The sequence below is a fragment of the Hirundo rustica genome, chromosome 20 (assembly GCF_015227805.2).
Source record: "Hirundo rustica isolate bHirRus1 chromosome 20, bHirRus1.pri.v3, whole genome shotgun sequence".
In the NCBI taxonomy this organism is placed as follows: domain Eukaryota; kingdom Metazoa; phylum Chordata; class Aves; order Passeriformes; family Hirundinidae; genus Hirundo; species Hirundo rustica.
In genome coordinates this window covers 3,290,122-3,304,928 of record NC_053469.1, presented here as the reverse complement: position 1 = coordinate 3,304,928, position 14,807 = coordinate 3,290,122, and the positions used below count along the sequence as shown (strand labels likewise).

The window sequence follows — 14,807 nt, the reverse complement described above, 5'->3', positions numbered from 1 at the left end:
CTTTTTCCCCTTTCCCCCTCCCTTTCATTTCTTCCTTATTCTTTCCCCCTCTCTCCCCACTCCATTTTCCTCTCCTTTCCTCATAACTTTAAATTAAAATAAAAAAAAAAAAAAAGGAAAAAAAAAAGGAAAAAAACCACAAAACCAAAACAAAACCATCATCCACCAGCGCAGCGCTCTCCGCGGGCCGGCGGGGCGGGCGCGGGGCGGCGCTGCTCGGCTCGGCTCAGCACGGCTCGGCTCAGCACGGCTCGGCTCAGCACGGCCGGGCTCAGCCGGGCTCAGCACGGCTCAGCGCGGCTCAGCACGGCTCGTCTCTCCCGGCGCTCCCCTCCCGCTGCCCCCTGCGCGGGCCCCGGCGCGGAGCCGGGCGCGCCCGGCGGAGCCGAGCGGCGGAGTTACATTGTTGGAGTTTGCCACAACTCCGCGGCCTCGGCTGCGCGGGGCCGCCGCTGCGGGGCCGCAGCTTCCCCGCCGCCTCCTCCTCCCTCCCTTCCTCCCTCCTCCTCTTCCCTCCTCCTCCTCCTCCTCCTCCTCCTCCTCCTCCCCGTGGGTGTTTTTTTTTCCCTCCCCTCCTCCCCTGCTCTCCCCCCCGCGCTGATTTCCCTCCCCTCCGCCCGCCCTGCCTGTGTGTTTTCGCCGCCGCTCTCGCCGAGCCCCTTGGCATGAGTTAAGCACCAGCCATGGACACCAAACACTTCCTGCCGCTGGGTGAGTTCTGTTCCGAGAGATTCTCCCTTCCTACCGCGGGGGGTGGGGGGGTGCTTCGGGACGATAAAATCACCGCCTGTCCTGCCGCTTTCCCCCCGCCGCGGCTCCGCTGCCCCTTCCAGCCGCGCTCACCGGGGGGCTGCGGCCGGGGGGATGCGCTCGCCCCTTCCCCGGGGAGCGCCGCGGCCAGCGCGGGCCGGCCCCGGCCCCTGCCGCCGGCCCCTGCCTTGGAGTTGGTTATTTTTGTTTTGGCTGTTGTTGGGGGTTTTTTTTGGGGTTTTTTTTGGTTTTTTTTTTTTTCGTGCCGCAACCCTGAGGACGGCGGGCCCCGGGCGGGGAACGGAGCCGAGCCGGGCTGGGCCGGACCGAGCCCCGGCGGGGCAGCGGCCCCAGCGGCGCTTTGGAACGGGGCAGCGGCGGCCGGCAGAGCCCCCTCCCTGCCCGGGGCCGGCTCTGCTCGGGGCTCCGCAGCCTGTGCTTCCCCCTCTTGCCTTCCCTCTCGCTTTATTTATTTATTTTTTATTTTATTTACGACTTTTCTCCTCTATTTTTTTTTTTTTCCCCCCTCTCTCCGCGGCATCCGGGGCGCGCGGCCGGGCAGGGGGAGGCAGCGCCCGCTCCGGCCCCTCCGCTCGCATCGCCGGCTGCCAGACCCGCCGCGCTTGGGACCCTCCTGCCTTTTTGTTCTGATTTTTTCCACCCCCCCCCCCCCCCCCCTCCTCCTTTTAGCTGCGTTTTAAAGCCTATTTCCAGCCGGAGTTTGCCATCGTTTCGGTGACTGAGTCAAGTCCTGGCTTGTAAAGGCGAAATGCCTCCTGCGTCTCGCTTCCAGGAGAAGTGATATTGCAGAGCTCAGTGCTCGGGGTGGGGGGGAAGGAAAGTTTGAGCGGAGTCGCCTGGCGCCGAGTCCGGGCCAGGGGGAAGAGGGGCGAACGCTGCCATCGCTGTCCCCGCTCAGCGAGGTGGCTCCCAGCCTCCGGCCGAGCGAGCCACGGCCAGCGAGACCATTCCTTCTGGCTTCTCTGGGCTTTAAATCCCTGCTCAGCCTCTCCAGCCTGCGGTGGTGGTGTGTTTTGTTTCTTTCTCTTCTTTTTTTATTTTATTTTTTTTTTTTCCTTTCCTTTTGCTTGTTTTGTTTACAATTTGCAATTTCAGTTGTCCCTTTCAAAGAGCAGAATAAACAATCATCGCGAGGTCTCCCGCAAGCCCAGCTCCATGAGAGGGTTTCCAGGGCTGTGGTGGCCTGGGGGCTTTGGCAGGGAGACCCCCTGGCCCTGTGGGCTGCCAGAGCTTGTAGGTGGCATCTCTGTGCCCCCAAAAATCCCAGTTCCACGGTGCCCCTCGTTGGCTGGGAGGTGGGAGATGCTGCTGGGGCCAAAAGCATCTCACCTGCAGCAGGTCGTGATTCCAAATCAAACCAGCTCCTTTTGGTTGGGTCCAGTGGGGCTCATCCCAGCAGATGGGGCCTCTCTTCCCCCTCTGGAGTGAGGAGTGGCCGTTTGGGGGGTTCACATTTCCTTGGATGCTCTTGGGGAAGACAGTCCAAATCTGTGCTGATCCGGGCAGGCTCAGGCCTCTCTGTGTACGTTTAACGGTGTTTTCTGTCAGTCCTGAACTCTCCTTTTACGCTGTAAATGCTAAAAAATCCGTTGTGTTATTAGTCAGGTCGGTTTGAGGGGGTAGGAGGGTGAGAGTCAGTGTGACTGCTGGCTCGGGGAAAGGTTTTCACGCTGCTGCAAGTGGAAAACATCTGATTTATCTGCTCCTTTAGGGATGTGTGCGTGGCGGGGCTGTGCCACACACTGTGCAGCACCCCAGGAGCATCCCCAGGGAAAACAGGACACTGGGGGAGGATAAAACTTCTCATCCTTGTCTCGGGAGAAAATCCATCTGTCTGTGGGAGCTGTTTGGGGTGTGTGGTCTGGGATTGCGCTGCTGCAGGAGAGGCTCCCAAACTTTCTGAGCTGGTGTTTTGGTCGCTGATTATCGGGAAAAATCCCTTTGGCTGCGAGGGCAGTGGTTTGCTGCAGGTTTCCGAGGGGGAGGTCTCGGTCCTGCTCTGGGCAGTGCAGGCAGGTCGTGTCTAAAAGCTTGTGAGCAGTTTGTAGGGTTGAGTGGAATGTGAACTGAGCCCTTCCCAGTGAAACCGGAGCAGAGCTGGATGAGCCATGGGGCCTCTTTAGAGGTGGGATGGTCCAAAACCCACCAGGTCCCAACTTTGCAGGGTCCTGGGGTGTCACACCGACCCTACCTCATGTCATTTTTGGGAGCTGGTGTTGGAAAAAACCAAGGGGAGACAAACAGCCCAGCCTGTGGGGTTTGTTCCCCTGTGCACCAGTACAGGCCTGAGCTGGGGAGCAGCAGGAACACGGCCGAAATCCGACCCCGTTACTGCGTCCCCATCAAAATCTCGGCTCAGTTTGGCCCAACGGGACCAACCTGGTGGTGGTTCCTGGCCAAGTCCTGGCCGTGGTTCGACTTAGATAACCCCGCTGATGTCATGGCTGGAAGTGTGGCCAGCACCGGGCACTTTTAATAGTAGTATCTCATTTTCCTGCTTCTCTGGAGAGCTGCTGGCAGATGCCAGCCAGAGGCTCGCCGTGAGGACAGCACGTCCCTGGGCATCTCCCAGGCTGGCTGCTGTCCCCAGTCTGCCGTCCCACTGCCAGGACAGCCCGCAGCATGGCACGGGGGCTGTGGGCACAGGCACCTCCACAGCCCTGGTGAGGCTTAAAACACCTCAGGGTCCAGCAGATGCTGCCTTAGAGCCACCTGGAGTTACAGTCCTGCCTTTACTAGGCTCAGCTTGCTCAGGGCTGTCCAGCTTTTGCTGCTCTGTGTTGTGCCGGGTCTCCAGGAGGAGGAAAATGTAGGAAAAAATTCTGTGGTGCGAGCGCTTTTGATGCTGTGGGGATCAGGGATCAGCTCTGGTGGGGATGCATGGGCCCAGGTCAGGCTTTCACAGGGCACTGGTGTGCAGACCAAGGGCTCGGTTCTTCAGAGCTTCTTGTGTGACTTTTGCAATCCTCTTCGCGCTTTGTTTTCCCTTTGCCCATTCCCTGGGCGTCTCTGAGGAGGAGAAGAGGGGTGGTGGGGTTTGGGGAGCTCTCTCCCTCAAGGCTCATCCTCGTGGGGGAAGAAACAGTTAACGGGTGTCCGAGGCCGGCGCTTCCCTCCGGAGGTCACTGCAGCGGGTCGTAACCTCCTGTGTCCCTCTTCCCACCCCTGCAGCCCTGCCAGGCCGGCTGCAGCTGCTCAGGATGCGGGCTGAGGACTGGCCGTGCCGTGCCGGGGCCGGAGCAGGAACACCTCCGAGGAAAACAGCAAAACAACCCCTCGTGTGCCCAGCTGGGACAGCCCAGGGCGTGGGGGCTGCTCCGCGTGGGGGTGAGCATCCATGGGGCGCCTTCATCCCGCATCCCCTGGGCGCGTGGCCGGGATCAGCCTGGGTGCTCCATGAGCTCCTGGGTGGGATGCTCTGGGCTGAGACCTCACCACCGTGCTCGGTCCTGCTCTTTTGTACCAGAATGTCTCTTTATGTCAGAAATTGGCGGCTGACGGGACAATCCGCAGCGAGGGGAGCTTCGGAGAGGTGTGGGAAGCGTCTGAGCATCCCAGTGAGGAAGGAGAATCCTCTGCCCCACGTCTGGTTGGCTCCGTGGGGCTGGAGCAGGGCCTGGTAGGAGCAGGAGGTGAAGCCTGGTTGTGTCCTGGTCTCTCTTGCTGGAGTTTTCGTGTAGGGCTCGACCTCTCCTCGTTGACATACACAAAATGAGCCGGGAAGGAATTTTTGCCTTTTCCAGAACCTGGACTGTGACAGTGAAATAAATCCTCGGAGCGTCCCTGAGTTTATTCCACGGCGTCCTGCTGTGTTGGAGGGAGCGTTTGTGTTACTCAAATTTAGGGCATTTTATTTATTTAAAAGAGAGCGGGGGAGAAAGCCACAGAATTTGAGTTATTCATTGCAAATATTATTGCTGGCGTTTTGCTCCCGTTGAGGGGAAAAAAAAAACCAACAAAAAAAAAAACAACGAGGGGGGAATCAAAACATTTCACTGGAAAATACACCCTGGCTTTGTCCCACCCACATCTTCAAGGCGCAAATAAATATTTATTAAGAAACGGGTTAAAAACCTTTTTGTTGAGTATTGTTTTCTAGGAGCAGGGGTGGGTTGCCATATGCCACCGGGCTGAGTTTTGGACTTTTTAGGGTTTTTTGCGGGCTGGTTAAGGGAAGAAACAGACAGAGGAGCCGTGGGTGCCGCAGGGTTTTGGGGTTGTTGTGCTTTGGTCCTGCCTCGTCCAGGGGCTGTGCGTTCCTGTGAGCATCCTGGTGCCTTTTCCCGGGGATTGTGTGTGCTCAGAGTATTCCCCGAGGCTCCCAGCTGCCTGAAATCCCCGAATCATTCCTGCTATAAATATCCCAGCAGTGAGGCAGCAAGAGCTGGTGGCCCTTGGCAAGGGCTTTAACGGGGCTGTGGTGATGGCGTGGGGACACTGAGGGGTCCCTGTGCCCCAGCTGGGCTCCTCCACTGAGCCAAAGCCTGGGATCCCTCAAACGCCTGCTGGAAAAGTGCTGCAGGGACCTTCCCTGCGAGCTGGGCAACCTAATTGGGCTCTAATTAATCCTTCTCGGGCTCTGATCCCCGTGCCAGAGCCGTCATCACCTCCCGTGGCGAGGAACTGGGGCTCTCCTGGCTCCGACCTGAGGCGTGGAGGGATGCAGGCATTGCAGAGGGGTGCTGGGGGATGTGGAAGGATCTGGGGCGCTCCAGAGGGATGCTCAGGCGTGCTCAGAAGTGTCAGGGATGCTCAGCACCGGAGGGATGCTCGGTGGAACCATCCCAGCACTTCCCTAATTGCTCCCTGAAAGGCCCAGGTGGGCTCCCCGAGTCAGTCGAGCTACAAAGCAATAGGGGAGGCAGCCTGGGTGGTTTTATTTTAATTGATTTTGTCAGGAGTTGCTGTATTTTATTACATTTAAAGACTAGACTCTGGAATAACTTTGAACGTTTGACACGCACACAAAAAGCAGCTTTCTGACATTTTTCCTCTTTGCTTGTCTTTTATTTTATTTCTCCCCTCTCCTCCTCCTCAAAGGGAAGCGTGTGCCTGGAGGGAGGACAGAGGAGGAGGAGGGAGGAGCGGCTGTGCCTCTCCAAAGGCTGCTCCGACATCAAGGCAGCGCGAAGCAGATGAAATAATATTGCAAATAAGGATTTAAAAAACCCTACAGAAGGATCCCCACACATGCCAGCCAGCTCAAACTGCCAGAAGATTTTCAGACAGAAGCAATTTAGCCTGGGAAAAATGCTCTATTGTTGAGATGGAAACTGGCTGGGAGAGAACTTGCCTTTTCTGACGAGGTTTGGCTTCGAAAAAGCAAAGCAAAGTCAAGGAAACAACCTGAGTTTTTATTTAGAGGGGAGGGAGCTTCTCAAAATGGAGGGTGTTTTCCGAGATAAACAGGGAACGATTCCCGTGCGAGAAAGGGAAGAAAGGGCTCAAATTAAGCCCAAATGCAGCTCCTCTCCTTTGAAACCTTGTTTAACGTGGAGTTAAAAAATAATCCTGTTCAAACAGACCATTCGTAAGCACGAAATGCTTGGGCTTTTTTTCTTTTTTTTTTTTTTTTTACCCCCCCTCCCCTTCTCTTTCCCTTTTCTCCGACTGTGATCCACAATAAAAGTTCCAAGGTTGCACCTTGGGGCTGTAATTCTGGTCACAGCTGTGCCCGTGCCAGCTCCTGCCTCTGCACATCAGCAGGGGATGGATCTCGCCTTCAAAAACTCCTCGCCTGCCCAGATGAGGCAGATACAGGGTGGGAAACTGAGGCACGTCTGAGCTGGGAACGGGGCCCGGAGCGAGGGCGTGGGGTGGTTGTGAAACCTCGGCCGCCAGCCCCGCAGAGCTGATCCCTCTGGGATGGCAGCTCCACGCAGCTCCGCTGGGCTTTGCAGGGTCCAAAAAAACCCACCCCAAAGCTGCTTTTTTGGCCCAGGAGCAAAGGAAAGCTCCCAGGTGGGGTTTGTGGGCGAGCCAGGTGCTCCCAAAGCACAGGGCAAGGAAGAAACACCCTAAAGATTTGGGTAATTAAGCTGCAGGATGAGGGCTGGCATCCCTTGCTACTCAAGCAGGAGATAATCCTTCACAGTGTGGTCATTGCTCCTTCTTCCAAACCCTGGGGGATTTCATTTTTTGGTCAAAGACTTGGTTTTTTTGGATGGGCCGTGAGCGGAGGTTGGTGGTGTGTTTGGGTTTGGGTATTTTCTGAGCCTTTCCCTGATCCCATCAGCTGCAGGACGGCTGCAGAGCCAGGAGATAAAAGGGGCAATAGCAGTATTGGGGACCAATAAAATGGTAATGGCATTCCCAGCTGGTTGTTACTTCTCATGAGCTCCTCTTTTTGTGGAGTTTTGGCTTTCTTCAGCTTTACAGACTTGGGAAAAAAAAAAACAACAAAAAAAAAACCCCAGGGAAGAAGCCCGGGGAGGGGGAGCTGAGGGAGCCTCCTGAGATTTACAGCGCCCTCAGCTCGGGGGGCAGATCCTTTGTGCAGCCAGGAGCTGATCAAGGAGGGATGCCCCGTCTCGTTTCGCCTGGGCGGGAAGGCAGAAACATTTGATTATTGTTTTTCCATTTCTGGCTGATACAAGTGAGTGCTTGGAGGAGAGTTGTTTTCTTTCTTCCTTTCTTTTTTTTCCCCCCCCCCCCCTTGCTGTGAACTCTGTGGGCTGCTGCGAGACAATTTTGTTGTGGGCAGCGTGTCTCCTACGTGCCCGTCCCGCAGTGGCGGTGAGGCAACGGCGGCGGTGAGGCAAGAGCGGAAGGAGAAGCGCAGGAGGGGATGAGCTTCCAGCCAAAATCCAGCCTGAGGCACGGAGGTGGCAGGAGAAGGGCTGAGCTTCCAGCCAAAATGCGCCCTGAGACGTGGAGGTGGCACGGGCTGGGGTGGGAGGGGATGGAGGAGCTGAGCGGGTGGGACGGTGAGCGGCGGCAGAATGGGATCAGAGGGGCAGGAGCAGAGCCAGGGGCATCGCACGGAGCTGGGGGAGCTGCTTGGCTGCTCCTGGGGAGGTGAAGGATGGGTGAGAGTGGTTTGCCGGTGCTGCAGCTTCCCTGCCCTGCTCCCAAAGAGCAGATGTGCAGGTGGGGGCTCTTGGGAAAGGGAAATCTGCACTGGTCATCCTTACCAGACTAAACTGGGCTCCCCTCCTGCCCACGCTTCTTCTTTTTTCTGCCCCATTTGTGTGTGTTACCAGGCCTGGGGAGCCGTGGCTCTGCCTGCTGTGGAGGAGCCGTGGTCTCTGACCGCATGGAGCAGGCGCTGGGTCATGCTGGGGACGCTCGAGCACGCTGTGCTGGGGAAATCCATGATCCCACACCGCATCCCATCAGTGCTGGGGCTGCTTCTGGAGACCCCTCAGACCCTACAGCAGCCCTGGGCGGGGATGGATTTTAGTGGGGGAGCGGGAAATAGGGGTACCAAGGGGGGTACCCAGGGCCTGTGAGGGAGCGGGTGACTTGAGCGAGTCGAAAGCCGCTGCCTCGGAGCTCTGCACCTGCGTGACCAACCCTCCCTGCTGACCTGCACTTGTTCAAGTGTGACTTTCAATTGATCATAAAAATCCAGCGTGATTCACGGCGCTCCTGCCCTGCAGCCTGCCGGGCTCTGTCTCTCCTCATTCACGTAGCGTGAGAGAGCAGATTGCCCTCCAGTTCATCCTGCTCCGCCTTAATGGGGAGCCGCTGCTTACTGGGGCCGCTCCCCCCACACACTCCTGGAGTAGATTAAAAGATTGTGGCTTAGCGTTTTAATTCTTATTTTTTTCCCCCCTCAAATGCATGAAGGAAACTCCTCTCCAGCCGAGCTCCCAAACCTCGGGGTGTGGGGAGAAGGGAGGGAGGTGCAGCTCCCCGCTCCATCCCGGCGCAGCCCCCGCGTGCGTGCGTGTGGCTCACAGACAGTGAAATTGCCCCCTAGAGTTATAAAGCAATTGTCTAGCTCAGCAGCAGAATGAGCATGAAATGGTGCAGAAAGCAACTAAATAAAATTGGGTAAGGCAGATGCATGAAAATAATGACATCTCTATCCTGTCGTCAGGCGCGCTCGCTCTTCCTCGCTGATAAACTTTTATAACAGACTTTGCATTTATTTTCCTGGGAAACTCTCCTGCCGTGGAGATGTGTGCTGGTGTGGGGTGAGCCCCTGCACCCCCTCTCCCGTTTTTTGGGCATGTCCCTCTCCTCCCTTGCCGCTCTCCCTGTCTCTCTCTTCCTTGTTTTTGTTTTCAGAGCGGGATTTTTATGCTCAGTCGAACACCAAAGCGATAACCTTTGCGACTTCATTTCCTTTTTGCCGGCCGTGCCAGGCTGGGGGAGCCCTGTGAGCTGGTGGCTCTCGGGGTGGCCTCCCACGTCCCGTGCAAATGGGCTGAAGAGATGGTTTCTCTGGTTTGCTCTCCCTTTGGAGTTTTCTCCTTTTCCCTGTGAGGATGGGACTGAGCAGGCTGTCGTGTGGGGTTCAGGACGCCACAGCAGGGATGGAACTCCAGGTTGGTGTACCGGCTCTGTCATCCCTTCTCCCTGGTGACACCAGGGCCACCTGCTCCCACACTCTTTATTTATCCACCTGAGTGGATTCAAACGCTCCCAGTTTGGGCCTGGAGAGCTGACTTCAGCTGCAGTTCCTCCCCAAGCCTTTCCCCTGGGCTCTGTGCTGCTGTCCCTGCTCTGACAGCGCCTTGGAGCTGTTGGCCTCAGCTTCCCCATCCACTCCCAGGAAGCTGATGCTTCCAACACAGTCCAATGTTTTGCTCCTTTTTTGCCAGGATCCCCGTGGAGACTGGGAACGAGCCTCTCCTCTTCCCACCCAAGAGGCCCTTTAGGTGACATTAGGCTGTGTCCCCGCTGTCCTCATGTCCTCCTGCCTCTGATGGCACCGCTGGGCACCGCTCCATGTGCTTGTGGTGCCGGGGTTGCCCTTTGTGGACAGGGTGCTGCCTGCTGCGTCCTGCCTGGATGCTTTGGAGAGCTCAGGACTGAGCTGCTCCTGGATTCTTCTCCTTGTCTGCAAGGAAAAATCAGCCCTGGGCTGTGCCGGAGCCTGGGGCTCACCACCCAGCGCCTCTGCAGCAGAATCTCCATCTCTGACTTTGCTTGGCTGGGATGAGTCCCTGTGGTCCCGGATTAGCTGCTCCAGTGCCTGCCCATCACACGCAGCCCAGCGTGGATCCCATGGGTGGGCTGGAGCTGCGTGTTGGCTGCTCGGAGCACAACAGCGCAGGACACGGCGTTTTCCCCTCCTCCTGCACAAACCCGGCTCCTCTGGAGTGAGGCAGAGCACAGGAGGTTTCCCTGCAGGGATTATTCTGGCTCTGGGCAGCCGGATGCCAAAGCCCTGCCAGCATTTTTTTTTTTTTTTTTTTTTTTTTTTGCTGGTGTGATTCCACAGCACCGGAGCGGCGAAGAAGAGGAGGAGGAGGAGGGAAATGCACGCGTGCAAAAAAAAATCAGTGTGAAAGCATAAATCAGGCCAAGAGTGAAAGGTTAAAGAAATCCAGAGGAAGCAGAGCGATGTGCGTGATAGAAAGGGGTTTCCTGTACCTACAGAGGCCACCCAGGCTCCCTTCCTGCCGGGGCACACCAAAACTTTCTGCACCCCTAAGCAAATTGTGGTTGGCTGCTTGGGCATGCGGCGAGCCGCCCGTGCCAGCCTGGGTGTTAATGCCTTGTTCTTTACAGGCTGCTCTCCCCAGCCCCTGCTCTGGGATTTATTTATAGGATGCCCAGGCACATCCCGGGAAGCGCTGCGCTCCGGAGTAGGGCTGGAAGGGTAGGATGCAGTGCTGCCCTAAATCCACGTCCTCTCCGCTGCCATCCTTGCTGGTTTCCTACGCTGTGCTCCTCGTCAGGGTCCGGACGTCGGAGGGGCTCCAGGAAGAGTTCAGGCTCCTGGGACAATTACCTTCAGGCCCCTATTTAAGCACTTAGGAAGGCTTAGCTGATCCCAGCTGGAGATAGCCTGGCCCCAGGCCAGCGGATACCTGTTGTGTGCAAATGTGGGAGACTTTAAACAGCGGTTCAGCGCCGGGGCTTGCCTGGAGCAGGACCCCCAGAGGGCAATTTGGGGTGACTGCTGCTGGCACCCCGAGTTACACCCTGCCAGCGCATTCCTCTGCTGTTCATAAGCTTGGGAGACAGCGGGTTTCGTTGGCCAAGGGGGTTTTGGCAGCGCTGGGAGCTGTGTTTTGGTAGCGGTGCTGCCCTGGTGCTTTGCCCTTGGACTGTTGCTCTCCTCCACGAGGGGGAAAACCAGCAATTCCCTCCTGGCAGGTTGCTCCCTCTGTGTGCCTGGCCTGTGGGGCAGGTTCCTTCTGTGGGAATCGGAGGCCATCAGGCTTTGTTGGTCTCAGGCTCTGGCTTTTCCCACCGCGTTTTTCTGCCCGGGACGGCTGAGGGGTGCTGGGCGCCGCTCCCTGCGGGCACCCGGGCGCTCCTCCGGTTTGTCCCGGTGTTGAGCCATGGGAGCTGAGGCTGGGCAGGCAGGGAAAACCACATCTGGCGAGGTTTCCCGGCCTCTAGGTGTGTGCAGGAAATGTTGCAGGGCAGGGATTTCTTGCAGCAAGCCCTGGGTGGCAGGTAACAGCAAGGTGCCCATCTGGAGCCCCCACCCACGCACAGCAGGGGAGGCTCCTCCTCTCCCGGCGCCTTCCCAAAACCCTGGGGCAGCTCAGGGGATGTGGGGCTGGTCCAGGAATCCTCCAGATCTTTCTTGGAGCAGTTAAATTTGCCCTCTGATGCTGGAAGGTGCAGCACCGTGCCCTGGGGACACAGCTTGGCGGAGGCGAGCAGCACCCTGGGAATGGTGTTGGGGGAGCCCCAACGCTCAGGGCTTTCCCAAACCTTAGGATACAGCCTGGGAAGCAGTGCCGTGGAGGGTGAAGCTCATCCTGCCTCATCCCTGAGAACAGAGAGATGCTCCAATCCTGCCCAAAATGTGGGGACCCCAGAGCTGCCCTTTGTAGGGAGGACAGGACACGCTGGGGTGGAAGAGCGCTGGGTAGGAAGGGGTGAGCCTGGAGCTGGCTGCAGGGATGTGCCCGCAGGGTGGGAGCAGCCGGTCCTGCCAGTTCTCCCAGGCTCTGGGAAGTCCCTCGAGCTGCAGTCGAGGCCGGGATGAGGTCCCTGGTCCCTCTCTGCCACTGCTTCCAAGGGCTCTCCCTTGGCTGCCCAGTTTTAAGTCTTTGAGAGCTCATGTTCTGGGAAAACACCCAGACAGCCTGGCTCTGGCCGGGAGTAAAAGCCAGCTTTGCGTGGGAAGGGAAGGCAGAGCCAGTGCACTCCAAATTCAAAGCACCTTTTCAAATGAATAAGGTAGCAGTGACTCTACAAAAAAAAAAAAAACAAAAAGAAGTAATAATAAAGCCAGCCCCAATGCATGGAGCTGCCCTGTAATTGTCAGTGTGGAAATCACGGGCACATGAGGACTTGCAGCGAGGGATTAAATCCACAGCCCGATTTCCAGAGCGCGGGAAACAAGCTCCCGGTGCTGGTTTTGGGGGTCCCACGGACCTTTGGGCAGTGGAGTTTTTCTCAGGGCGGGTTTTTGTGGCCCCTGTGGCGGGATCTGGAGCTCGGCATTGATTTCATCGAGCGCCTTCAAGATTGCGTCGGCTTAACCAAGGACTGGGATTGACCTGCAGTGACTTGCTGACTTTATTATTAAGACAATGATGGGGCTGAGCTGGAGGAGAGGGATTTCAGTGTTCCCTGCCTGGTGGGATGACTTGGAGCAGCACTGGCAGCACTTCCCCAATTTTTCAGCCCCTTTTTGCTTTGAGGAGGTAAAATCCTGAATGTACCTTGAGGGTTCATTGAGGAGAAGGACTTTCCATCCCAGCTCTTGGCCCTGTCGGTAGCTGCAGAAGAAGAACATTATAAGGAGCTATTCATCATTGCAATTATTTTATTAAGGGAACACTGTGTGCTTGGGAGCTGGAGGAGATGGAGCTTTGGGATGTTTTCAGCATTATAAATACGGGCTGGTTACATCACCCAGCTTTTAAAAAACGGTGAGAGAGGATTTGCAGACAACCTTGGAGAGGAGAGCCAGGTGGCTGTTCCCAGCAGGGACAGCAGTGCCACTTGTCTTTGCCTTTCCCTCAGGAATGAGGAGAGAAATCTCTGGGCTCTGCCAGGCGGGAATTTGAGTCTGTTCTGTGCTGGACGTGCTGGAATGGGCTCCTTAGGGGCCGGCACATCATTCCCACATGAGGTGGGATAGCACATCGCTGCTCCGGGAGCCTCACTCTACCAAACCCCAAAATGCTGCTCCGGGGGCCGGTTTGCGGATTTCTGTCCCGTGCAGGTGTTTCAGGGCTCGCCCACCTCGGTGCCGCCTCGCCCTGCTGTGCCAGGGCTGCTGGCTGGTCCCTCTGAGGCTGGCACCTCCGGGTGCGTTATCGCGGCCGCGCGCCGGGGTAAAGTCCACCATGGGAAAATGCCTGGTGGACTTTTAACTGGAGTCCTCTGGAGAGCCCAGCTTGGAAAGCTTTAACTGTTTCGTGGCAATCTCTGCTGGAGGGCGAAGGGAGGATGGAGGAGAAGGATGGGCTGCCCAGCTGGGGTCAGCTCCCTGCAGCGAGGGCTCGCTCCACCAAGGGTGGTCGTGGGGCCCGTGCCAGCAGCTCCCGGGGTCACCACTGCATGTCCCCACCCCTCCACTGGTTTTGCTGTCATCGCCTCAGCTCTTGGCCCAGCTGTGTTGTCCCAAAATGCTGCTTTGGGCGTGTAGGGGCTGCTCTGGGGTCACTGCAGTGTGCTCCTCAGTGTCCCTGCCCTGCTGTCCCTGCTGCTGGGTGGCCTCTAAGGATGAACCCCGTGGGTAGGGAGGGATGGGCATCACTCTGCAGCATCCTCACCTGTGGGAAGCTGCGCCTGGAGGTTGAAAGGGGCCTTGGCACTGCCATTTTTCTGTCCCGCGCTCCGGTTTTGCCTCCTGCTTTAGACCCCTGAGTGCCTGGTGGGATTTATTTCAGCATCTTCATCCTTCTTCCGTTTGTCCTTTCCCTTGCTTTTGTTTTGCAGCCTTTTTTCCGCCCCCCTCCAAGGTGTGAGCTGTTTGCTCTGGGTGGGTCTTGTGAGCCCTGAGCAGCTCCGCACTGCCAGCCCAGCTGGTGACAGCAGCACAACCGAGCAGCCACCTCTCTGTGTCATGTGGGGATGGGGCCAGGGCGTGCTCCCGAGGGGATTTACGGAGGGAAATCGATGCAGTGTAGGATTTTTGTCCGTGAGGAGCAGCTCAGCGTGGGGTGGCATCGCTGGCTGTCGCTGCAGGCACAGCTCAGTGGGGCACTGGGGAAGCTCCTCCTGTGCCACCAGCTGTGCCCTCGGTGGAAGTGATTCCCGGGCGAGAAATCCCCACTGTGGAAGCCTTTATTACCGGGCAGAACTAGGTTTGTTTTGTTTATCATCCATTTACTTGGCTTTGGAGGCAAGCCCAGAGTTCTCCAATTTTGTGTGTGTGGATGTGTGATTTATTAGGATTCAGGGCTGGGGTTTCTTTTTTTTTTTTTTTTTTTTTTTCTGGTTTAATTTCACTTCCTCAAACTGACAGGCCGTTTGAGCAAACCTCTTTTGGATAATTTCCTCTATAGTTTTAGAGGGCCTCCTAAAAATAAAAGAGAAAACATTGCAGCACGGTCGATAATTAAAACAACGCCTCGTCCGTGACCGGCCTGGGCCCTGATTTCGGTAACGGAGAGAGCTCCGAGAGTAGGAAAAAAACCCCAGGAGTTCATTTTTTGGGTACTTAGAGCTTTTGACAGCACTTCAGGGATGGCTGGCTTTGCTTGTCTCGCTGTGGAGCCGTGATCCCACGCGCTCTCGGGCATGTTCTCCCCGTCCGCATGCGAGCGCTCCATTAAAAGCGCCGTGCGTGTCTAAACCCCTGCCAGCTTTGGTTTCCTCTCCTCGGCTCGATCTGTTCCGCAGCAGTCAGGAAGAGGGAGGAGGGGGGGAAAAAAAAAAACCAACAACAACAAAAAATCCATTTAAGAAAGGCTGGGAAATGTAATGGGAGCCTCCAGAGAGCG

At 56.9% G+C, this 14,807-nt stretch overlaps 1 protein-coding gene across 3 annotated transcripts in view; it reads left to right on the top strand.

Moving 5' to 3' along the window:
• The first annotated feature begins 568 nt into the window (after positions 1-568).
• Positions 569-14,807, top strand: part of RXRA (retinoid X receptor alpha) — a 108,992-nt gene continuing 94,753 nt past the window's right edge. For all 3 annotated transcript variants that reach the window (XM_040083246.2, XM_040083247.2, XM_040083245.2), the window contains exon 1: positions 569-711. In XM_040083246.2, coding sequence (XP_039939180.1) covers positions 684-711 — 28 coding nt within the window. In that variant the 5' untranslated portion in view covers positions 569-683. The remainder of the gene's footprint in view (positions 712-14,807) is intronic.